Source organism: Ambystoma mexicanum, chromosome 1p (genome assembly GCF_040938575.1).
Source record: "Ambystoma mexicanum isolate Mex_15411 chromosome 1p, UKY_AmexF1_1, whole genome shotgun sequence".
Taxonomy (NCBI): domain Eukaryota; kingdom Metazoa; phylum Chordata; class Amphibia; order Caudata; family Ambystomatidae; genus Ambystoma; species Ambystoma mexicanum.
The window spans coordinates 314721005-314746458 of NC_090921.1; the positions used below are offsets into that span (position 1 = coordinate 314721005).

Consider the following 25454-nt stretch of genomic DNA (forward strand, 5'->3'; position numbering starts at 1 on the left):
TATGCCCATTCAAGAAAGGGAGTCTGGCAAACCATCCTAAAACAAAAGTTCTCGCACCAGAACTGTAGGATTATAGGAGAACTGGCAATAATGGGTGTGGGAATGGCAACGGGCAAAATGTAAACATGGCTCGAACAATGCACAAAATATTAACACAAACAGCAGTTTGTGAGTGGCCTCGGCTACCTACTGCAGTAGGAGTGAGCCGTCTAGGTTTTGCAACAATAAATAATGACAGCCACGAAAATGCTGCAATATAATAACTGAAGCCACCCCAACACTAGAAAGAAGGGGATTACTGTTCTGGAAACCACCCACTCCAAAATAACGATTTTGCATGGTCGTTATATTGTCCAAGGCCACCTAAAATATCTTAATCACAACATACTTGCGTGGTCTTCTCCTTAAGATAACCAATAAAGTGAGAATGAATAAAGCAAACTTGTCGAGTGAAGTGCAGATGTGGTAAGCTTCAAATTAAGTTAAAGCAACTAAGAATGTTAGCAGCAGGAAAAACAGTACAAAGGGTAGGAAAAAAGAGGAATGGAGGATAGTTTATTAGAAAGCCCAGAGCAGAATGGCCAATTTGCATTTGACAGTGAATACTGAACTGCTACAGAAAAGTAAGATTTTTTATAAAATAATTTTAATTTTCAATTCTCTGTTCATTACAAACACTCCTTGTTACAGGCACAATTGAATAGGTTTGTTCTCAATACCATCCTACTGCCCCACTCTTATTCACAATACTGAACCTGTATTTGCGGTTATCAAAATATACAATACATCTTTTTCCATAAAAAAAACTGGGTTTTGCTGCCCCTTATGTCTAACATGTATAAAAAACTTAAATATTTACACTCTGATTTGCACACTTACATACCTAACAGGGAACCAAAAAATAAGGCAATGCTGCATGAGATGCTTGTCAAGTGCCATCAGTTTGTCACGTTAGTGTAGACGGCATGACTCATCACCAGTCGAAGCAAAATGAACAGCCCTCTTTAAATACATCCAGCAAGTGTGGCTGTTCCTCAAGCATTCAAAATCACCCATTCATTTGCAACGAAACAGGCAGGTTTTATTGTAAGCCAGTGAGCTTTAAGACACCAAAAGCTGCTCGGGCAAAAATGGCAGACCTTTCAGGACTGCCAGTTTTCTGGCTTAGACCTGAAACCACTAGTGAAGTCATGTGCAAGTTCACCATAAAGGTTTAAAAGGTTGCTGTAAAAGATTAGAGCATATTGAATTTGTACTGGGTCTTTCCAACCCACTTCACGGCGAGAACGTTTGAGCAAAAACCCAAGTACACTGTACTGCCAGATGTTTCAAAAACTTTCTAGAACCACAAAAAAAGTCATGAAATTATCCACTATCAAACTACATCCAATAAAAAGCAGCTTTGGTCCAAAATCCAGATCGACTACCTGAAAAATAGTTTCTATTTCTGCCGCCAAACAGAACTTGGAACTCATACAATGTAAAATTACATGAGGGCACGTTAAATTGGAAGGCATTTAAGAGTTACCATCCAGTTTAACAGGGTTTTCAGCCCAAGGCACCCTAAACAGATGTACTTGAAATTGAAAGCCCAAGTTAAGCTAGGGCAAAAGAAATGCTTTAGGAATGTATTTCGAAACCATATCCGTACAATCCAGGAGTTGCAAAAAAATGATATAAATTATATTTATGCTTCTTTGCTTACATAGGCTCCGACTCTACATAACTTGCACCACTGTTTACAAAATCAGCTTCTCCGAGGCATGCTTTGCCATCACAGCTAACGATGTTACATTGGACCCTTCAGTTCAGATTTAATATACAAAACAATTAACAGAAAAAGAATCAAAACCCAGCCGGAAAAAGGAAAAACCCAGGAGTAATGCATGGGCTATAGTAAATAGTTATTTTTTGTATAAACATCTTAAAAGAATTTTCTTTTGCATATAAATGAAAAAACAGATTTGGTCAACGAGATATTACTAGGCACAGGAGAGCGCAACTGAAGTTTTACAATGAGGGCTGAAAACATTAAACAAAGACACCAAGATATAAGATTGTATAGCATTTCACATGAAAAAAGTGAATTGTCAATACAATGCAGATTGGAGAACAAAAATAACTCAGAAAACAAATATGGCTGGCTGAAAAACTAAAGCCGAAAGTACTACCCTTGGATTGAGGGTAACTTTCAAACTATGGCAAACTTTTTCTGTATGCTATGTTAAAACAAAAAAAAAAGCCACCACAAAAGGCACAGATCAGACTTTCCAAGAGAAACAGAAAAATGGAACCAACAGGAATCCGTTAGCGGATATGGAAAACTGGGAGACAATTGATAAGCCACAGAACAAACAAGGCCGTTACTTAACCAAAGACATGGTCTTTAACCACTTGCTACCCACCTCAAGTGGGACTTTCTACCAATTTTAAGTTGCTGGCTGAACTTTGGGTAGGTGAAGGGATTTAATGTTAAGGCACAGGTTTGACCAAGGATTCAGAGACATACATTTTAAATGGAGCTACATATAAGACTTGTGTGGCTGTTGCATTAAACTGGGATATCACAGTGGTAGAATCCTGCCCGCCCTCAATGCCCCCACCCCAAGGTCTGAATGGATTTAAAAAAAAAAAAAACAGTAAGGCATCGAGGTGAAACCTGAAGTGGGTTTGGAACTGGGATCAACAAAATTGGTCAGGTTTTTAGCCTGCCCCATACAGTGGAAACAAACATTCCACAATGGTATCTCACTGCCTTAAGATGGCAAAATTAGTTAATTAAAAAAAAAATTAACAGATTTCTTAAAAAAAAATAAAATCTCTGGTCTTTAAGGTCACTTCAGCTGCATTTTTAAAGTGGCATTTCTTGGTTTTCTGGAATGATGGAAGTTGTTTCCTTGGTTAAGCCCCTTATCGATTCAAGGCTTCAACCATGTGGAGATTTAAGTCCATTTCTTAAATTGTGTTCACTTATATGGTGGACTTTGAGAAGGACACACGCAGGTGGTGGTTGTCACCGAGATCATTATTGTGTAGCTCTATAAGAACTTGAATAGCCTCCTCCACAGAGCCCATCTGGATCAACGCCATCTTGCGGTCCTTCCTGTGAACGAAAGTAGTCAACACGGAGTCAGTATGTAATAGATAATTGGTTATCTTGCAGATGCGCTTTGTTTTGAGCTCCAAGACATAACTTCTGGTACTAAGGCCTTTAAGTAGACAACAGTTTCAAAAAGGCAGTACAACAGGATTCATAGTTTTAATGTTAATCTAGCTAGCAAGATGGGGAAATCCTGGTAAATGCTTACCTATCTGCCCCGAAATACTGACATGTGGGCTTGTATTGCCAAAACTGCATTGAATCATGTATAAACAAATATTTTAAAACAAACTCCAAACACTCGTGCATAATCAACTTCCGTTCAGTAGCTCTCCAAGCCGCACAGCCCATGGGATTTTACCGGTGGTGTGAATTACTACTGCTTTAAGCATTTCTGGCATTTTGGGCCAAGCAAATATATTTTTACTTCAGGGGAGGAGTATGGATGGGATTTGGAGTATGGAAACCACTTATTGTAGACTTACAGCATGGCTAGCTTTTGGTCTAGCCCCATATCTCGAGATCTTTATCTTTCTCTATAGTCCAATCTTCACTGCCACGGGGGACAGGGACCCACTAACCGTTCGATTATCTACAAAGATCGGATTTCCAAGAAAGCAAATCATTCTAAACAAGGGCACTGAAGTATAAGGGTAAAGGTAATTTTAGATGGAAAAAACGAATTCAGCCATGCCAATTTACCAGGGCAGAGCAGGTTTTAAAACTGGTAATTTCGCTGCACTGTGAAGACCATTATTTCGAACAGCAAAGTAGCAGTCAGATAAACTACACCAAAGTTAAAACGGAGCAATGGTTTTAGAAACTTTGCTAATAAAGGTTTATCCCATCCGCATTTTGGAATTTGAACATCCTATGAATTCAGCAAAGACATTTACCACAGGCTATGGTATTTGATAAAGCCAGAACTCGGTAGCTCCATACATTCCCAAAGACAAGTTCAAAGCATTCCACTGCAAAATTGAGAGAAAAAGAATTGATCAAACTTACTGGAAGAATTTGAAGGCCTTTACAATTCCACCAGTATTTGAAAACAGAATTTTGATATCTTCCTCAGAAATTGCAGGCCTAAAACACGAAAAATAAAAATCAGTTAAAATTAATGACCTTAGAAAATAATGCAAGCAAAACCACACAATGCAGCGGAAGCGCAATGCGAGCCAGACTCGAGCACAGCAGGAATACAGCTTGATCAGACTGCTTGCAAAAGTTAACTGGTATTATCAAGGGGTTTGCACATGTGTCCCAAGTAATGCTGGTAATTTTTTCTAATGAACACGCTTTTTGTCTAGGCTGCTTTCTACCTGGAGCGGTCCAGAATGAACTTTGTTCCTTTGAAAATCCCTAATCTCTTGTAGACAAGAGTGGTCAAGCAGGCACAGACGATTACATCTCCTACATCGTTTGATTACTTGGGACAGTCCATGGCCCAACAGCTGGCCGACAACCAACTACTTTATCGTATCCACAGTATGTAGGGACATTAGTGTAGTTGACCTGCCATACAAATAAAATCCACAGGCATTTGCAAAACTGCTAGCTGTAGATCAAAATACCGTCGGGTCACCTAAAGATGCCCATTTTTAGATCAGATTCATGAATAGTTAAGGGCCAGGGTTACTTGATAGCTGTGGTTACAACGCCCCTCTATTGCAGTGAATTTTAAGTACACATGTTCCTATCCAGTGAGACATAGCAGTTACGCACACAGAGCCGGCCTTAGGGCTCGACACCCTGCTTTTAGCCACCCGCCACGCTAGCTCGGGCAAGTTTTTCAAGGGCTCCCACGAGTGGGCACAGTGGAAGGAGGCACAGCAGGCGGCCTATTGAAATTAAATGAGTTCCCCTATGAGTGGAGCACATAGGGCGCCTGCCGCGCCTTTTGAAACATTTGGCACTCCCATGCCCTGCGGGGGGGGGGGGGGGGGGGCCGGGGTCCAACATTTTTGTTTTGATACCCAGAGCCTGCGGCTTGTTTCCTCCCAAACACTGGCTATTTTTTGTACCAAAGCCAGAGAAGGACACCAGGTTAGTCATGAGCCAAGTAAGGCATTTACTTTGTTGTGCATCATTGCTCCAGTTGGTAGAAGCCATTTAACAGACGAACGATTTGGAGGAAACAAGATTACCCAGTTGCTTTGTGACCATTTTTGGCCACTGGATGTATAGCAAGACTGGGGGCTGTGGTCGACCAGTTCCAAAACCATTTTTTTTTCACTAAATTGCTGACTAGACAGGTTGGTATAGTGTGATAGGGGGGGGCGACATGGGAACAAAGACCAAACAGATCGGGGTGATCCTACTAGGCCCTGTGAGCATTCACAAAGTGCAAGTGCAGGGAAAGGGGGACAGGAAGGGGGTAAATGCTAGGAGTATTGCAACATTAAAGGCCTGGCAGAGATTGCTAGGTGCAGTGTGATCATCTGTCATTAGGAAGTGCAGGCCTGTGGAACAAGCCAGTGGGTGCCAGAAGTGCTGGGATGGTGCGAAAGGCTGAAGACTATTGGGAGGGAAGGCCAGGACCCTGGAGGACAAGGCCCCAGCCCACCAATATCAGCACCTCTGGGGTATTCACATGGGAGTGAGTGGGGAAAGGAGGAGGTGAATAAGAGTCTTGATGAGCTTCCAGAATTTGAGGAGGTCCGGTTCAAGACGAAGACAGCCAAGGAGAGATCTGCCACCAGCTCGCTGCTTAGAAAAGCACCCGACATGCAGAGCTGGAGCTGGGGAAGTGGATGGGTCTTGTGAGAGCAAATGTCAGAGCGTTCCTCGGCATCATACAGCTCTATGGATGATGCAGAGGGATGCGTGAAGCAGCCCTCACCCCTTCCATGATGGCTTCCCCTTTTTTGTGAACTGCTCTGCCTTGACAGACCACCACCATTGGCTGCCTTCACTACTTTAACCAATTGGTGGGACCGGGAGGCAGGAACCAAAGGCCCACTTTTGGACACAGGACCTTCATTCCACATCTTGCTTTGTCGGACACAGCTGATCTCGCGCTCTCCGCGCGTATCTTTTCTTTGCCGGAGTCATGGAGCAGCTGATTGCAGGAAAACAGGCTAATCGCCTTCAAGGTAAGCCTGTAGTCCCTTTCATAGCCACAGACCCTAGCACGTAACCGAAGAGAGGAAAAGATATTTTACTTTCCATGTTTACCGCGTGTGAAACGCAGCAGCAATCTATGGAAGCACGTTTGTTGCAGCACGCGTTTCTTGCTGTAGATAGCTGTGCGTGCGCGGTCTAAATCCTTCTGACCTCAAGCCCATTGCTTGAAGCAGCCTTCACCCCCTTAAATGACGGCTTCCCCCTTTTGTTACCTGCTCTGCCTTCACCAACCACCACCATTGGCTGCCTCCACTAATTTAGCAAATTGATGAGACCGGGAGGTGCACACTGAACCACCAATGGCCCACTTCTACCCGTCTGCTCCCTGCCTGCTTCAGGTACGCTTCCCACCCCTCTCTGGTCCCCAGTTTTGTTCCTCTGTGCTTCCCACCTCCCTCGATTCCCCAGTTGGGTGCCTCTGAACCCCCCTCCCCCCAACCCACCTGTCCCCCGTATTGTTCCTCTGTACCCACGTTTTGTTCCTCTGCACCCCCACCTCCCTCTGGTCCCCGTGCTGTCCTCTTTACCTCAATCCCTCCTCTGCAGGAGCTGTGTTGATATGCTTTTACTCATGTTCCCTTTTATCAACTTAATGCTTGACTTCCACTGCACTCATGGGGCCCTTGGTGTCCATGTTACTACCCCTCACTCGCCCCCAATGCCCCTGCAAGCCTGTAATGTCTGCCTAGTTGATTCCCTCTTCTTGCTGTCATCTCCTTTCCCACCCCATCCCCATCCTTATTCAGATATGTCGCCTGACCTGTACGATCGCTTTTGTTTGCCGCCCCCCCCCCCCCCCATCTGAAATGCCGGCGGCCTAATACAATTGGCGCTTGTTTTGTTCTCCTTCCCCCTGTACCCCTACCCGCCCCACACTCCCTACCTCTTATTCATTTCCGGCACTACCTCAATTGCCACCAGGCATAGTAAGGTAGTCTCATTCTCCTGCCCACCACTCATCCCTGTCATTAGCTCTCTTTCACTAATGTCCTCCCTCATTTTTCTCCTACCTCTCCCCCTCCACTATCTGAAATGTCATCAGGCCTGGTACAATAGTAGCATGTTTTGTTCTTTCTCCCTCTACTCCAAGCCCGCTCCCCCCCCACCCCCCCCCCTCTATAGCACTTGCACCATCTGAAATGTCGCCAAGCTGATAGTTATTTTTCACATTCTGAATGTATCAAGGACCCCAGTGGATCTATTGTAGGGCTGGAGAGAGTCCCTGGGCTTGAGGCCAAGCAAGAATAAGTCTTGCAGCCCTATTCTGTAAAAGCTGGAGCGGAGTAAGAGGGTAGATTAGGGAAGAAGCTGTTGCAAGTCAAGCTTGGAGAGTACCGGAGCTCGAGACGTTGTGCTTTGGGGAAAAGTGAAAGGATGCGTCCGAGGCTGAGTTGAAAATGAGCCTTCAATCGAAAAATCACACCTACGCTCAGCAAACCATAAACCGAACTAAGCTGCCAACAGGACATCACAGCTACTTTTGTTCTTTTTCTCCACTCAGTCCTACCACCTTGCTTTTCAGTTCGACCAAAGCGGCAGGGGACCACTGAGGTGGCGATAGTGCGCGGTATAAATGTCCTTTAACATAAAGGGGAGAGACCATATCAGGCTTGGTCCCACCCTACGAGGCAGTTTAGCCTGAACCGATAAGTCACACCACTTCTGCACAAGGCCTCAAGCATCTCGGACCTGATATGGCGTGTCCCATTTTGCAATGGCTCAGATGAGCTCCTAAAGAGTGTGAAAGGTTGGCCAGAACAGTGCCAGTTCAGATGTTATTTTGCATTTATATAGCGCCTTATATACCATTGGCATTCAATGTTTTCAAAACCTTCCACCCAGCCCTTTTTGGTTATATTTATTTTACTTTAGATCACCTCTTCAGGTCCAACTGCTACAAAAACGGTCTTTAATGTTCTAATTGGTGGATAAACTTAAGGCAGGGTGTTTTGGGAGGTGTGCAAGTAGGAGTGTTCACAGTGAAGCACACTGGGTATTAACAACTCATGCTAGTGCCTTACTGAGAAGTTACAAGTGGGGGCCAATACATAGTACACTATGTTGGCGTATTGCAATTGTCTTCAGATATCACGCACAAATTGGCCATACGCCAACAGTGATGGAGGGGCACACCTGCATGACCAATCAAAGTCTCTCCCTGCCGCAATATATGCCATCGGACATGGCTAGCAATCCACGGCATCAAGATTTAGGCACCAAACAAGACTGAAATAAACAGGTTTTTTTGCAGATGGACAACAGGTCTGCACAGGACAGAGCAGAGGCCAGGTCTGCTCCACAGCCTCTGCAGTAGAGATTGAGGAGTCACCTCCCGAAGGTAATGCATTGCTGGCTGTTGGGCTTAATGTGCAGGAGCACTGCGTGAGCTGTGAAGGGGCTAGCTGCAGCAAGGTATCCAATAATGTGCAAATACTGCCTTCTTTACAATACAAGATAAGGGCACCTGGGCATGGACCGTGACCCAATTGCCCACTATCAGATGTATCGCGAATCAGTGCTCCACATACAAGCTAAGGCTACAAAGATCTTAGGGTTGTGAAAGGGTGGGACATTGCACCAAGCAGATGCGGATCAGCTAGACTTGTGCCACCTTGCCAACCCGAGTAGGGGAGCACCAAGCACAGACCTAAGCAAGCATAAGCAATCAGCAGACATGCACGCTGTCCATTAGGTCTAAATGTGGAGGCGGAATATAACTTGTTTCCTCCACACCATTCCTCCCATCCATACAAAGCATTTGCGTAGACGACAGGAATACACTGCAAACGTCACCTGCCATATGTTATTTACTCAATTTGCATGGCGTATCACAATAAGTACGCATGCTGCCATTTACGACCTCCCTGTGCCACTACCAGTCAAATGAGGAAAATTCGGCAGCACGGCTGCATTTCTCTAATCATACTACTTGCACATGAAGACGTGTGCTTGCTTTAGATCAGCGGTGCTCAACATCAATCCATGGGATGAATGCAGCACTTCTGGACTGGCCTAAACCAGTTTTCGAAATGTCAAGGCCCTGGTGCCCATATCCACTAATTCCCATGGACGGTACAACTGTGTACAATTGTGTGGAACATTCAGCCTACCAACTAAACTAGTGTGCACCCCTGCTTTAGATAGTGTAAGATTGCTGTAGATGTTTAGTCATTTTGTAGCTTGAAAGGCCTTTTATGCAATTGTTTGAAGCTGTATGGTTAGAACGAAGTTAAAACGTTGGATACTTCATTCCATGGATAGCTTATTGACTCAAATGTACTAACAAAATCAAAACTGTGCCAAAGAAACTTACGGAATGTTCGAAAGATGAAGAGTTGCAGATGGGGGAAATATGTTTTGGAAGTTTTTGGATCCCGGTTTTTTAAAGCGATGAAGGGGAGAGTTGCTGTAGTCCTTGGTCAATCCTTGGTCCTCCTGGCCCTCTCGGGGAAGCTGTACAGTCTGATGTTTGGACAAGGTTATACGGATTGGTTTCCCACCCAACTTCTGTCCATTCAGGTGACTCATGGCTACAAGGAAAACACCCCAAAAATTAAACACCCAGCTTTTGAACTTTGTGTTATTTTGCTAGTAAACGGGTAAAGCAATTGCGCAAATTAAGAGGCATTTGAACATAATTAAATGTCACGGCGGATCATGCTCTTTCATACACCATTCAACCGACGTAATTGACTCTCAGCCATCAAATAGTTTCATGAAAAGCGGGCAACAGAGACTTCTGCACAATATTTACACAAAAGAAATGAGCATGCACCCATAAATGCTTTTACAAACTAACCAAAGCATAGGCCAGGGGCAATAGTTTGTATGGTAAGGGAGGAAACAAAGGACATCCCAAGAGAAGGTTTAACCGTACAAACGGGACGTGCCGCCCATCTACCTCGCAGACTGATCTGCGGATTTAAGCATGAGCAAAAAACTGGCAAAGATTACTTTCACAAGCCTTTGGCCAAACGGCATCCGATTTAGAACTAAATGGGCTGCTAGGTGGTGCAATGCTGATTGTGCCATTCGATACTAGAAACATAGCGTGAGGGTTTGGTCAAGCTGTTAAATGCATTTAGTCGCACCAGAACTGCCCTCGTTTAATTGAAATTAGCATCATTTTACATAGGTTTATTAACCATGGCTGATCCTAAAATTAGTTTTCAAACTTTGAATAAGTCTAAATTAGTTGCTGCAGTTTGGCAGTCACGTGCACTTACCCAACTGAGCCTGGTTGCCGTCGGCCATCTGAATGAGTGCATTCTCCTTTTTGTTAAAGAGAATCTTCACCCTCTGCACATCGCCATAGACTCCTTAAAAAAGGGAATAAAATATTCAGACAAATACGAGACTACGGTAGCTGAACTCTGCAAATCAAGCCATATTTAACTTTTATTCTGCTCTGCCTACCAAAATATGAAGCTGGTAATAAGCATAGGAACAAGCTTAACTAAGCTTAACTAATTAGAACTCTAAAATCAAAACCTTTAAAATTCCTTTAATGGCATGCAAAGCAATAAATCATGCATAAAAGGAGATAAGTTCCAAATGGGCATGCACACAAAAAGGCGAGCACTGTATCTGAATAAGGTATTGTAACAGAAAAACAAACAGGTAATAAAAGTGTGAATAACATACCGAAGAGAATAAAGAGGCAGTGGGGTGTAACTCTCTAGAAACAGCAGAGCAAGGCAGCGAAGGGACAGGGAGAGTAAAAGGAACCGGAGAGGAGAGCAGAGCTTGCACAGATTGTCCACGAGGAAGGGCAGTCGCCGGAGGAGTGGCAAGATTGGTTGATGGATGATGATGTTTTCAAGATGGTTAATATTGAAGGACAGGTTGGTATCCGAAGAGCAGGGTTTAAAAAATTTGTGGAAAGGGTAAGATTGTTTTAAATGTTTGTTTCAAGCGGCACAGGTAGCGGAAGGGCCGTGCAGTCAGTTGGCAAAGAAATTCCGGATCAGGGAAGAAAATGGGGTAGGGGGAAGGGAAGAAAAGAGTAGCAAAAACACAGGTCAGTATATAACATCAGGAAATATGAAGCGCTCCAGACAAGAATTAGCCTTCTACATTCAATAAGATCAAAGAAAGTTAAAAGGTCTTATCTAGTGAGACAGAAGAGCATTAAATAAGAAACATACAGGAAAAACAGAATGCTGCAAGTTGGTGTTTTAATCCTACTCTTGATTTAAATGAAATGTGGCAACGCACGTGTGCTTAACAGGCAAGTTTAGCTACTTAGCCCTGTGTATGACCAATGTATGATTGACTGCTTAAAAGGAGTACTTGATTCTGGTTTTCAGGCACAAAACTCAACACACTTTAGGATAAGGCCCTTTAAATATGGATAACATAAGATCCAGAGGCCACACAACCTCCTCGTGGGATGTGATCCTCAAGACCTTTAATGTAAAACAATTGAGAATAAGGCGCCCATTCTAATGGCATAAACCATCGCTGCAAATACATTTTAGTGGTCAAACGTAATTTAGGTTGATGTTGTGCAGACTGAAACACTGAGTTACTGACAGAAACAGTAAACTCTAGGCCTTTGTGACAGATGTTCAGGCCTCCAATGACCATTTCATGTTCAAGAACTGATCTTTCACATAGAACCAGTCACCCGAGTAGCATTGTCTCTTAACCTGGGTGCACACAAAATGTAAAACAAAGCAAATTACTTATGCAGCACCCCTAGTAAAAAAAAAAAAAAGCTGGATGTATCACAGCTACACTTGATTGGAATCCAAGTCACTACATCAGTTTGCTTAGTAACCAAAAACGATCAGTTCATTTAAATGTCCTTAGTTCCCACTTTAGTACAGGAATAACCTGCAACTAGGCACTCCAGAAAGCTCTTGAAATCATGCAGACCTCAAGAGAACGATATTTTAAGGAAGCAGCAGTCGTCCTGACCAGGGGAATAAACCAAATTCCACTATTCCTGAACAGTTTGCGATTGGACTGCCTACGCACCTCTGCATTTTACTTTTTGAAACTGCAAACAGGAGCAGAAAAATGCACCAGCGCACAATTTGTATATAGCGCTTTACATTTGGACATTTACATACATTATTACCCAATCCTGTCGACCTTGGAAGGATTGGCCATAGCAGGATTTGAACCTGCAGATCAAACCGATGACATCAACGAGCGTTTAACTCGCTGGGCCATCTTAAAATGGATTTAAGAAAGTAGCAACAGACAGATATGGTTATAAGCAGCCTTGTATTAGGAAGTTGAAATACTTGTGCCTTCCACCTGCCTGAACAGCTCCATGGATATGTTTGGTCAAGGACAATTGTTAAAAATGCAGCTTTAATTTGTATTGCTAGATAGTTAAACTAGTATACACCCCTCGCCCCCCAATTAACAGGGATTGGATTTAGGATTTGTAGGACAGGAGCAAAAAGCAACTCCTGGGTACCAGGCCCCACCCAGTAGGCAGGAACTACCTTTGGAGACCCAGGCGCTAGTGCACAGTGTGCAATAATTCTTGTGCGCAAGGTGCCCTTTTTCATATTATCGATTATCCAATATGCTTTAATGTTCCTTAGTGGGTCTATTCTTCGTTATACATCACATAGGTATGTTTTTATAGCACCACTTGCATGGGTAGTCTAGTAGCTCGAGGTAGCTGTTTGAAGCTAACCAGACTGGCCATGGCTATAACTAGGAGCTCCCAGGTCGTGGGTGTTGCGAAGCCTGCTTTTATTCTCATAAAAGTAATTTTACTTTTAACTTCATAAACAGGCAGCAATATCGCCCTCCTCGTGACCCACCCAGTGTTAACCAATGATGCCCTAATGAGGCAGACTGGATAATTGCAGTTTTACAGGAACAAAGTTAAGAAAAACGCATATAGGCTGTAATGCACATAATGGCCATATCGTCAAGCAACAGAAGTAAAAATGAGTTAAAGAGGAGCCAACAGAAATGTACAGTATTAAAAAAGCAAACAAAAAGTTGATGGAAAAGTAAAATGCAAGTTGGGGCAGGATTGGTTAATTGTTACAATGAAAAGTTGAAAAACCATGATCTCTCCTTTGAGGCACAGGCAACTCAGCTGATAAGCTCACTTCAACAGGGGGATGGCAAAGCGAGATATTTACTAACCTCTGGATTTAGATTGCTAACAAGCAAAACACAGTTGCCAGGACCACCCAGACCATGCATTCCCATCCGGCTTGCAGCAGCTGCAGCCGCTGCCGAAGGTATGCCCAAATGCGCAAGTCCTCCATGAACACCTTGAACAGAAAGTCCTGAAAAAGAAAAAGGATACACTTGAAAAAACGCCTGCACACCACAGCACTGCCAAATTCGCTAGAACGCCTGCCATACATAGTTACATGAATAGAGAAAGCACATTAATTCTGTCGAACTATTACAATCATTGATTCAAGATAAAAGGCATTCTACCTGACCGCAACCAATTTTAAAAACGTAAACATTGTAACAAAAAAGGGGTGGTTCCAGCGTTCCCAACTGTGCCTTCTGATGACTGGCATTTGTGTTCCGCAAATGTTCATGTACAAAAAGTCTCAGTACCAAAGTGAACTTGGATTCAGGACAAAATTACAATTGAAAAATACCTCCTCCCTGTTGAATCGCAAAGGCAGGAGGGAATCCAGCTCCAGCATACGGATTGGTAGAAATTAAGCCCGGGGCACCTGAGAAAAAAGGCAAACCTCATTTAACATTAAGCATATAAAAATATCAAACACGAGCAAACAGAACCCACAACCCGCTTTATTTACTCGTTCACGTAATGACAACCATACCACATTACAGTAGGTCCAGAATCAAGAGTATACTCACTATGTAGATCAATACAAAAATCACACGTGTGGCACTGCACATTGCAAATACACATGACTAGTGCATTGTGCAATGTTGGTGAGATTTGTCACAGAACAAGTTACTAAACTAAAGGGTTCCATTTTGTAGGACATGCAGATCACATGCATTTATAACACCCCACGATCCTTCAACCCTTAAAACATGCTTTGTTCTCCAGTGCAGCACCAAATGTATTTGATCACAGCAATTTCCCACTCAAACTAAGGGGTATAACTAGGCCGAACTTCTGAAAACTCTTGGTCCCTAATCTGGCCGACAATTAATTATCTGAGGAAAAGGGAGGAGAAAAGCACACGTGCACCAGAGGGCACATTTATCAATTACTGTTGGTGTAATACTTACAGGTACCGAAAAACAGTCCTTCAGGTAGCAGGACAGTTTCATTCTGAAAAGGTGTACCTGTAATTACACCAACAGTAAGAATTTTATTTTTCATATACTTTTCACGAACAAATGACCCCACTACAGATTCCAGCAGTTGATTCAATTTTCTATTGGTGTTCTAGTAGGCCTTTGTAGCTACACCAGATGAGAAAAAGGGGAAGGGATGTTTCCTTACCAAAAGCGGCCATTGTCTGATCTAGCGAGGGCTGCCCATCGCCGGAAGGTAAGTCCGGTCGTGTATAGTCTCTGCTCTTGTCATTATTATACTTCACGTTGAGGCTTGTGAGTTTTGAGAAATCTATCCGTAGCGTACAACAAGCATTGTAAATATTCTGCCCATCTAGAGACTGTAAAAGAAATTTAAAAAATGCAAATACTCGTGTTAATAACACCCATCACTGAACACTTAAACCACAGGGTGCCAAATACGTTCGTCCACGTCAGATTGACAAATCGTGGTTACGTTAAGGCATTTAATTTGATCATTACATTAAAGCTCATACTCACAAGCTTTGCATGTTGTGCGCTCACTGGGTCAGCATACTGTAGTAGGGCTTGAAATTGATTGTTCTTGGTGAAAGTAATAACTCTCAGTACAGAACCAAACTTCGAGAAAATCTAGGGGAAAACACGACACCATTAGATAGAAATGTTTGGTTCCTCTACGCAGCCTAGAAGATCCCGTAAGTTGACCCAACAGGAGACCCCTGATCAAACTGACATTAACTGTTAGGGACTGTAACAGAATGGCAAAAAAGTTAGACCCACGCGGACCTATGCATTCTCGACCCTACCAACTCTCCCACCAGACAGCCTTTGTTTACAAAGTGATGACTGATGCCAATAATTTTCACTTAACGCGTTCATATCACCCATCACATTAGCAGAAGCACACGTTCTATTTTGCATTTGTAAGGTGGTTATACAATAAGTAAATTGTGTTTCATAGCGCCCACAGGGCAAAAGGGAGGTGACATGGGAATGAATGATGTGAGCACTCGGAACATTCAAGTGCAGAAGGAGATGGGGGAAGTGCTTAGGGGTGACAAGCTGTAAGTACATAGGTGGAGTGTTCAGCCGCCAAATAAGTGCAGGCCTGAAGTGACATAGGCCAGAGGGGGCCCAAAGTGCTGAGAGGGGTGGAGGCTTTTGGCGATTGGGTGTGGACAGGCAGGACCCAGGAGGACACAAGGGCCCCGTCACCACCAATCTCATTAACTGTGGGTTTTAACAGAGGAGTGTGGAAGGGGAGGAGGTGAAAAGCAAAGCCTTAAAGATGACTGAGGTTTTAGTCTCACAGGTGGGCGCATGAAGAGGGCCACGAGAGGCCGGCCACGAGTGACAGGAAAGGGAGTGCCGACGAGGAGAAGCTCTGTCTTACTGGCATTAAAGCAGAGATCATTGCAGCATGCCACTCTTGGGATAGCGGACAGTCAGATGGGAGAGGGAGAAGAGCTAGTTGAGGATAGCCTGAAAATGTGCAGCAGTCATCCGCATAGCACTGTAAGCTGGGGCAGGACACAGCGCTGAGGTGGACAAGGAGTGCCAGGTATTGGTTAAACAACCAGGGAAAGAGGTTAGACCCCAGGGGTACACTGCAGATAGAGGAAGGACCCAAATTGAACCTGGGAGGGTCGATCAGATCTGAAGAAGTCAGCCACGCCAGGGTCTGACCAGTGATACCCAGGTTATCCCAGAGACGATAACAGGATAGCATGGTTGACTATCGAAGACAGAATAGGGATCCAGTAAGAGTGGGTCTTCATGTCTTCAGGATAGCAGTTTCCCTGCTACTGACAGCTCTGATGCCAGACTGATGGTCATGGAGGCAACCAACATATTCAGTGTGAAGATTAAGCTGGGAGATGGCCAGCTTTTCCAGGAGTTCGCCAAGGAAAGGAGTGATGAGATTGGGCGCATGCTGGCCGGACAAGACGTTGTCAGCAGAGGTCTCCTAAGAAGAGTGTGCACAAGGGAGTGCTTCAAGGGGGAAGGGAATACTCCAGTGGCAAAGGAGTGGTTGCAGAAGTTGGCCAGGGCGTTTGTCGTCCCTGATGGTTTTGGAGGAGCAGGGGTGAACCGATTTTGAAGAGACTTTCATAGATCAGACTTGTCTAGAAACCTCGCCTGGGGAGAACAGGGGAAAGTCAGGAGAGAGAAGTACAAGTTCTGGATCTCCAAAAAACCACGAATAAAACATGCATTGGCAGTAAATAGTTTTGGCATTTGTGTATAAGCGATAGGCATCTGTTAGCCACTACTGTAACAGTGCTACCTGGCCATAAAATGCCAAGTGCAGGGAAATAGCTTGAGCACATGTTACAATCTAATACCCATATACACAAGCCAGAACAGATTTCTTTGACAACGCTCATTTCTAACTTCAGTTAACTGAAAAGATGCGAGGATACATAGCTTCTAAATTAAGTGGCTAAAGGTGTGGATTTTCTACATCAGCATTTACAAACGCAGGTAAGGTTAGAAAAACCAATAGCAGACCAGACCCTATGAAGCACAAGGGGTTAAAGATCCAAGGATCCCATGATGGTTTTGCCCAAAGGCAGGGATCGTGGTGGGTGGGAATGGGCATAGATTAAAGGGGCCAATGTGTGGGTAACATCTAAAAATTCACCATCTGTGTGCACCGCCTCACAGCACATTTCTCTGTTCACCAATGCAAGTTTCTTGTGTCTTCTAGGTGGCGCTTGGCCAAAACTCATGGAACAAAAAGTACACGTTGAAGTTCAATTAAAGTAAACAATTAATGAGAAAAAGTATTTTTTAATGCTACAAAGGGCATCCACCTGTTGGGGAAGGCAGAAACCTGAAAAATATTACCCACATTTTTCCAAGAGAGCATCTCCCGAAATCAATACGGTTATCAGTAACTAGTCAAACTACACTTCACCTAATTAAAGATGCTGTAGCCCGGTATAGATCTATTGACTACAATGAATGTACAATGTTCCTCACCTGATTCAGGACGTCCAGAGTGACAGGGTAGAAGAGATTTTCAACAATTATTCTTAGAACTGGGCTCTGACCAGACATTGCCATTCCAACATCCGCAGAGGCAGACAGTGCAATATTTCCAGACTGGACTGAATTTACTGCGTGAAGAGCAGCAAGAGCACGCTGCAAAACAGAAGAACATGTTTCAGATGTTTTAGTTCTACACTGTACTGACATTTCCCCCGAGGAGTTAATGTTGAGCAAAAACAATCCCAAGTACAGATCACCAAATTAAACCCTTTCAAAGTCTGGCCACTACACAGCTTGGGGAGGTTGAATACAAATTATTGGTGTAAATAGTCGGGATCTGTTTGTAGGTTTCTTTATTAATTCTGAAGAAATTAAGAAATACAAAAATGAACAGGACAGAAATCAATGATGGATAAATTACAACACAGTGAACAAATATCACTTATATAGGGTACAACGTATTCGCAGCCAATTAGCCGTCTCTAGAAAAATATCAATTAGTCGATGGTGAAAAGGGAAAAACGTACTGCTTGGTTAGGAGAGTTGTCAGTTTTCAGCTCCTTGTGATTGGAAAACTGGATGAAGATGGGCTGGCTTCGGAGGACCGCAGTGACTGAGGCGTAGTAATTCACCAGGGCATTTGCTGCTTCTTCACTGTGCAGCTCTAGAAAAGCCTGTGTAATAAATGTTCATTAAGACAACTTTGAGCACTCGTGCAAAGTTTATACACGAGACCAGTTTGTAGCCAGCCCATAAGGAAACTTGGTACACTGCACCCCCAAATGTAATTTACCTGATTTTTCCCTTTCAGCATCAGGAGGTTGGTGACTTTACCAAAAGGCAATCCCAAGGAAATTACTTCTGCTTCAGTGACGTCACTCGGGAGTTTGCGGACATGGATCACTCTAGAGGCAACTGCCACGTTCCTGCTGTCACCTTTGAATTTTTTACTGTCATTCCCATTAGCTAGGAAGAACGAAATTAAGTGATGAGGTTAACAGGACTATCAGAACAAGTCCACATTAACGGTTTCAAATAAGGAGAAAGGAAAGCTTCTAACAATTATATTTTATATGTACATTGTAAAATGGTAATTAAAACTGACGCTTGTTAATGAGGTCCGAGTGATGGTGCCACCAGGTGGACCTAAGATGCGTGAGCTACATCACCTCACCCAAAGTAGAGTTCCCAATATTAAGGACCCCGTGTCAAAGAACGAACATATTAACACCATCCATGGTAAACTAGTCATATTCAACTAAAGGGAAAACCAGCACGCAAACAAAATCTAGTGTGCTCCGGTTCACATTTGAGGAAACGTTTTCTATATTCATAACATTTTCTCATTTGAGTTGGTCCCACCACTCATGCAATCCTTTCTAGAGTAAAAGACAACCAGATTTCCGTTAAACGTAATCTCAAGCTGTTATAGGAATCCCATCGTCGATTGTCTAGGTCTGCAATAGTGCAATCCTGCCACAAAGTTATCAGTTCATGCTCCCATTTAAATTCAGGACACAAACTACTGCCCACACAAAGTGAATCCCAACTAACAGTGGATTTAACCTTCTCAAAGAATTTAGAGTTGGAGGGTTCCCAGGGAGCCTGGAAAGTCTGCACGACTTCCCGACCGCAGACTGGTTGTGCTCGCCACTCCCGAAATGCTTAACCAGGGCCCCACCTGTGAAGAACTGATACATGCGTACACCAACTCCTCGGTGGAGAGCTGTGATTTTAGAGTGAAAATAGAAACCCAATGTGAAAAAGTGTCCATCGATTTAAAATCCAGGCCTCTACAGTTTGAGGGATTAGTGGGCATTAGGGACCTTGGAATGCAACCACTGACATGTTGGAAATCAGTGGTGCTGGAGTACAAATTGCTTTGTAATGGTGTTTGACAATGAACCATATGATTACAGCTCCAAAACAGAAGCACAACTCAACCTCAAGTCCCTCTCAAAGATCTACTTGACACTTCTTTGCAGTATAAATTCCTTACTACGGTATAGCTGTATCAAGCAGAAAATATCAAGTTGGCACGCTGGTTTACTGGCTCAATATCACCCAAACTATATAATACAGCTTTACAAACCAACAAGCATAACTAACATGATTAGGTAACTAAACAGGATAGCATTTACCTGCACTCATGGTTAAGGGTCCGTTAGTAACAGAAGAGAAAAGCTCATCCGATCCACGCTGAAAGGGGAAAGAATCATAGGTTACGAACTGAACATACAATCGGACATTTACATGTTACTTGGTGGCCAATAGGGATCATAACCTTTATACACAATCCGCTTAAGACATTAGTTAAAACTCCTCCTACACCCAGGCCCTCCAGATAAGTTTTTACAATAAACTCATTTGGCAGCATTATTTCCTGCATATTTACCGGTTTAGGATGCAATTGCAAGCCATGGAGAAAGGCCTCAAACAATGTTTCTCTGAAGCATTCCAAAAATGAAACCACACACCGATAAAGGAATTATTTCTTTCCATTCAGCTTCAACTGTGTGCAGTCAACAGAAGCTATGTGCATATTTATTTTCCTAGCATTTTAAGATTGTATAATTAAGGAAAATGAATTACAATTGAGAATTCATCTTTTGTAACAAATTATGCTTTCACACCTCCTCGTGAATGCAAACCAGTATTAAACAATTTAATTTTTCAGAGTTCCTGTGCATAACCATCAATCGTGGAGGTGTTCCACAAATGTAATACATTGTTTTAAACCAGACCACTTTGCTGAACAACTATTTTGTCTCTAATGGGGCCTATTCATTTTCAAGTTCGCATGTTATGACTGGCTGTAGCTCACTGGCTGTTGCATACTTTCTACACTCCTGCAGAGGCATATCATTGTTTACACTCCTAATTTAATGTATACTTTAATGTATTATAAAAACTGGAGTCCTTGCTCAAGAGTGATTGACATTACACCAATCGCAGGTTTTACAGCCTCTCAAATCTTCAACCCTACAATAAACAGTGAATACCTGACTTCAGGGAGAGCAAGCGTTCAAAAACAAATGAGTTACATTTGTAAGTTAAATAGAAACTCAATGTCCTTGTGATAATCCAGATAGATATTTGATATTTAACTTTTATGTAGTACTCCATGCATGCTTCGCTCATCTAGGCACTGATTATTATACCTCAGCTAATACTGCTGAAGGAGGTTAGCCAACAAGATAACCCCCTGCAAGGGCAACTCAGCCTTTCATCCTTCAGAGGTCAATAAAGGAGTAACATCGGTTTGAGGATAGTGAACACGTTCTATGCAATCGCTTACCAAGAGCCATATATAAAACAATTGGACCATGAGATTATATACGGAATTTAGCATTGAGTACTTCCCATCAGCACTGTTGAATCATAACTGCATACCATTTGGTACTAGCTCCAGGAAATTAGGGCGTTCGTTAAACATCAAACGACAATACTACTTTAGAACCTCCTCATGTTTGCATGGATATACTCTTTGCCAAGGCTCTTGTACATGCGTGGTCCATGTCAAGTAGCATTATTGGGGCGGTGCCTCAAGAAAGGGGTGAGTGCAATGAACGTGGACTTGCAAAATGCAAATTGTTTGGCGGAAAAGGGACAAGATATATGCATATGTGACATGGCGAAAGTGGGCACCAGAGGCTGAAAACACAACACGTGCAGCACTTAGTATTTAGCTATATGGTTTGTTTTAGACTATTTTAACTGGCAGCAGGATCACAGGAGGTAGAGGTGTTGCCCACACCACGTGTATTTGCAGGAAAGTGTTGGACCCTGTAAAGCTTGCGCCGATATAGGCAGGCCGACTTGTGTTTTGACACATTAGGGTATTTCTCAAGACTAAATTGAATCTTGGCTGCCCATGGTTGATTGGCTTGCTGGACAATCCTGCCGGTAAAGTGGAGGAGGTTACCATGGCTTTGGTGTGGGTATTGTGGCGAGCCAGATATCTGGCTTGGCAATTCTATAGAAATCGGCCCAAGATGGGCCCCTTTGCCATGTACTAGAATTGATATGTAATACAATCACAAACGTGTGTGCCATTTGAAAAGAATGCATAGTGTGCTATTAGGGCGAAATCCCACCACAGAACAGACTGAGGCAACAATTTAACTTCCCGCAAAAAAAAAAAAATGCACTTCCACAGCTATCAGATCCTAGTGAGACGGAACAAAGGTCATAGCTGTAGTTTACTCACCAAGCTGAAGTTAATGGCCATGGCCAAAGTGATTCACCATTGATAAATTTAGCTAGTGTACCTCTCAAACGCATGCGCGTGACATACAATACAGGTATTTAATGCTTCAATTTCCACATTCTGATAGAGCTGAAATCGTGAGTTTTTTTAAAGTAACATTAGGGTCCAGCGGGATAAGAAAGGTAGAGTTTGCCATTACAACGAACCACTAAATTACCAAGCGTGAACAAGTGGAAAAGAAAAACATCCACACAAAGCATTACTTATTGTATTCAGATACCAGGTTCCCTAGAAACGATTGTCTAACACTAAGTAGCTTGGTGTCAGCCGAAATGCATCTACCACCTAGTGCTCAGATCCTTGTATATCAGTTTAAAAAGTGGAGCCTCCTGGTTGTTTCTTTTTGTCCTCCGACCTTTTTCTCGGGTGGAGGCCTGCTTATAGGTATGCCCGAACACCCGTGGCAATTAGATCAGCTAGGCTGGGCCTGCATAAGGTGGTTCCAGTTAAGCGTGTCTCCAATAGCAGCCTCTGTATTTTTCCGGAGAGCAACAGAGTGGATCAATATTTCGTTATGTAGCCTGCTTATGCCCCCGGTAGTAATGGCTTGGGGTTCTGGTGTTGGCCGCGGCCTGTGTATATTTAACATCTTGGGAAAGATGTCATCTACCCCCACTGAATATCATTGGAGGACCCCAAGTGAAATGCAGCAATGACTTTGCCCTCGAGCTAAGATTCTTAAGGCTTGGGAACGGATGCACATCTACCTGGCCTATCGAGTTCCTCTGTGCATCCCAAACCACTCGTAAATCTGGCACAGGTGATGCAGGCCCTTATCTGACAGTCATTGGGGTTTCTCGGACAAATACAAATTTGAGGAGTGTCAATCTTGAGGCTGAGCCCATCATAATTGTTACAGTGGACAGCAATTAAGGCAATCTGAAAACCTGAGTCGAGCAGGAGCAAGTACGAGAAAAGACGGCCCTGACTGCCAGGTTTAGCGGCCATCGTCACAAGCCCCACAACACCCTAGCTGCAACAGTACAGTCTTCTGCACCTCTACCAGGTGGATTAATCCTGCGTACTACAAAAAGGCCACATAACCCCACCGACAGACATGTCTAGGCTCCAAGACTTTGAAACCAGGCATGGTCAGACTTAAGCTCTTTCTTTTCTGAACTGTTGAAGTGATGTGGCAAGACCTTCCTCTTCAGGGGAGGGCCCCTCCCTCAACACCTAGGTCCACATACATGGCACTCCTCAACCCACCCCGCTTCCCTATGTTCGCCACCCTATGATTGTAAAGTACAGATCATTCCCAAAGCTATACCCGCGCTCACTGACAATTAGCATCGAGTAACATTACCAGCAATTAAAGTGATCACTATTTCATGATTTATATCTGGGCAGCCCACTTTCCACACTTAACACTCAGTTTAAGCGACATGCAGGCCTGACTCCCACAGCAAGCAAGATAACCACGCCCTGTGACTGGAAGCGCACACGCCCAGAAAACGTGGTGGCTAGAAGGTGGCCTAACCATTACGCCACCAAACAAAATCTAGAGCAATTGAAAATATAAATGGGTGGCGAAATCCACTTAATAGAACCATGCTTATAAAAAACCAATACAATGAAATAAGAGGCAAATTATACAGCCCTCGAGGGCAATAAAGTACAATTCAAACAATCCAACTGATGAACTACAATACACAGTTCACACTGAAAGCCAAACAATAAGACTAATGCTGACGCAGAATAGGTAATCACGAGTTGGGGATTGAAGGAGGGCAAGTGGCAAACCTGGAAAGTAACTGGAGATGTAATGCCTAGCCCCCGGAACACCCACTTCAAAAACTTGAAAATCAAATAGGCATTCTGCAAGAAACGTCGGGCACAATTAAATAGCTGCAAAGTAAACAAAATATACCCAATAAAAAACTGATCGCTCGAATTTTAGGAAAATCACACTTCCATGGAGCTTTGCAAACCACTAGTTCTAGCCCCGATGTATCGTTAGTGAAGGTGTAGTGCATAATGCTAGCAACTAGCCCAGATTGAACACCACTGCAGTCAGTACTAAACTTAATGCCCAAAGGATGATAAAAGACGCCGAAGAGATGCAAATACCCACCTTTGATCCAACTGTTATATCTTGGTCAATGCTAAAAAACAAAACAAAAACAAATTAATTTTACTTCGTTAGTTTTACCTGGCAAACGTTTCGCGTATATGCGTTTAGCGAATGCGATGAAATGATAGCAACAGTTAACTGACCACCACGTTTGGTAGTTCAGGAACCATTTTTTAATCCACCGAGCCCATCCCTCTATCGCGTGTTAACCACTGCACACCTATGCATGCAACTGATGAAGTACATCGGTAAAGTAGAATGTTGCCACACTGCACGCTAACCGAGCGGGTAAACGTTTCAATTTGTAAAGAGGAATTGTGTTACGATAGGCTCTTACCAACGCCCATGCACACTTAAAAACTGTTCAGCGGAACGCTTATAAACCGCCAGGGACTATTGGCCAGTGTAGCGGGCTACAGGGAAACAAAGGCCGGAAGACGCCGATTGCGAAACTTTAGAAAGTTGAGCAATGGAAGGCGGTAGTTCTGTACCAGTATGCAGATGGGTCACCCACAAGAAAATCAGTATTATGACGTGATTTTAACGATCAGTACGTGTCTGCAACTACACGCCAGCGGATAGGCAAAACGCACTCAATCCCCATACAATTTATGGTGACATTAATTTTAGCCCAGGGGTACACTGACGAGGCTGCCCTGTTCAGCGGCATGCGTTCGGTACTTGCAGCGTTTTTTTAAAGTGAGCATGACCACTTGCTTGGAGACGGTAAAATGCTGGCAACACAATTGAAAGCTAGAGAAACTAATGCCACTGCGAGCGTCGTCGGGCCGAGCACATTATCTCTCCTTCACTAGCCCCACCTCCGCACCAGATTCTTTAGCCTGTAGTGGGTCGGACCAAATTGCCTGGGATCCGTCGACTGCTCCTCCCCTTAATCCTCGCTCTTCCGCCTCCGTGCACGGTCCTCGACCATGCCTAAATGTTACCCGCCTTTCACAAGGTGAACACTCGACAAGCATTAACTACCCACAAAAGACCCCACAATTTAATATTGCCAGTAATGCGGGGAAAAACAAATCAAACACGTCTCCTAGGTGACCACGTCTACGCGGCAGTTTTCGCCACTCGGGGCGAGAACCAATGGCCTTAAGCCCCCCCCCCTCTACACACCAAAACGAGGGTCGTAGTTGGTGTTAAAGTCAGGCCAGGACGCGGAACGGAAAAAAACAAGCTGGACGATGATACGAAGGCAAGAGTGAACCTCCGCAGGGAGTGGGCCTCCCTCAACAGGGCGAAACCCCACAAACAAGTAGAAGTCCCCGACTAACGTAGACTAGTTTGTGTGGCCTCCTGCGATGTTCGCGCCAAACCCACTTACGTTAGTCGTTACAGACAAACCGCCAAGACGGGGCGACTCTGAAAATGTCGCCAAACACAGAGGGCTGTGGCACGTCCTCTCACGACCCGCAAAAGCTTAAATCCCTACTCACCCGTCCATTGCACACTGAGGTCCGCCGAGGATGGAGAGCAGGAGCTAGAATAGCGGGAAACGCCGACTGCCGGGGTATATTATAGACTCACAAAATGGCCGCCGCTCAGACAGGGCCAGACCTGCCTAACGCCCGCCGCGTCCTGCGATTGGGTAAGCCAACCAGGCCGCTTAGTTCCATAGGTCGAGGCAAAACGGTTCT

At 43.9% G+C, this 25454-nt stretch overlaps 1 protein-coding gene across 5 annotated transcripts; it reads right to left on the reverse strand.

Moving 5' to 3' along the window:
• Positions 1-528: 528 nt before the first annotated feature.
• On the reverse strand, positions 529-25454 carry PTBP1 (polypyrimidine tract binding protein 1). Of its 5 annotated transcripts, none has more exons than XM_069647710.1 (16): positions 25254-25321; positions 23803-23833; positions 19600-19657; positions 18252-18424; positions 17986-18132; positions 17450-17611; positions 14984-15094; positions 14652-14823; positions 14435-14491; positions 13825-13902; positions 13349-13494; positions 10871-10904; positions 10453-10545; positions 9540-9756; positions 4109-4186; positions 529-3103 (listed from the first exon to the last, which is right to left on the reverse strand). In XM_069647710.1, the coding sequence occupies exons 1-16, from the start codon at positions 25259-25261 to the stop codon at positions 2971-2973; spliced, it is 1698 nt and encodes a 565-aa protein (XP_069503811.1). In that variant the 5' UTR covers positions 25262-25321; the 3' UTR covers positions 529-2970. The 5 variants fall into 5 exon arrangements, with proteins under 5 accessions (XP_069503811.1, XP_069503830.1, XP_069503803.1 ...); XM_069647702.1 differs by lacking the exon at positions 25254-25321 and adding an exon at positions 24450-24487 and having other exon boundaries at positions 1662-3103; XM_069647729.1 differs by lacking the exon at positions 14435-14491 and having other exon boundaries at positions 25254-25454.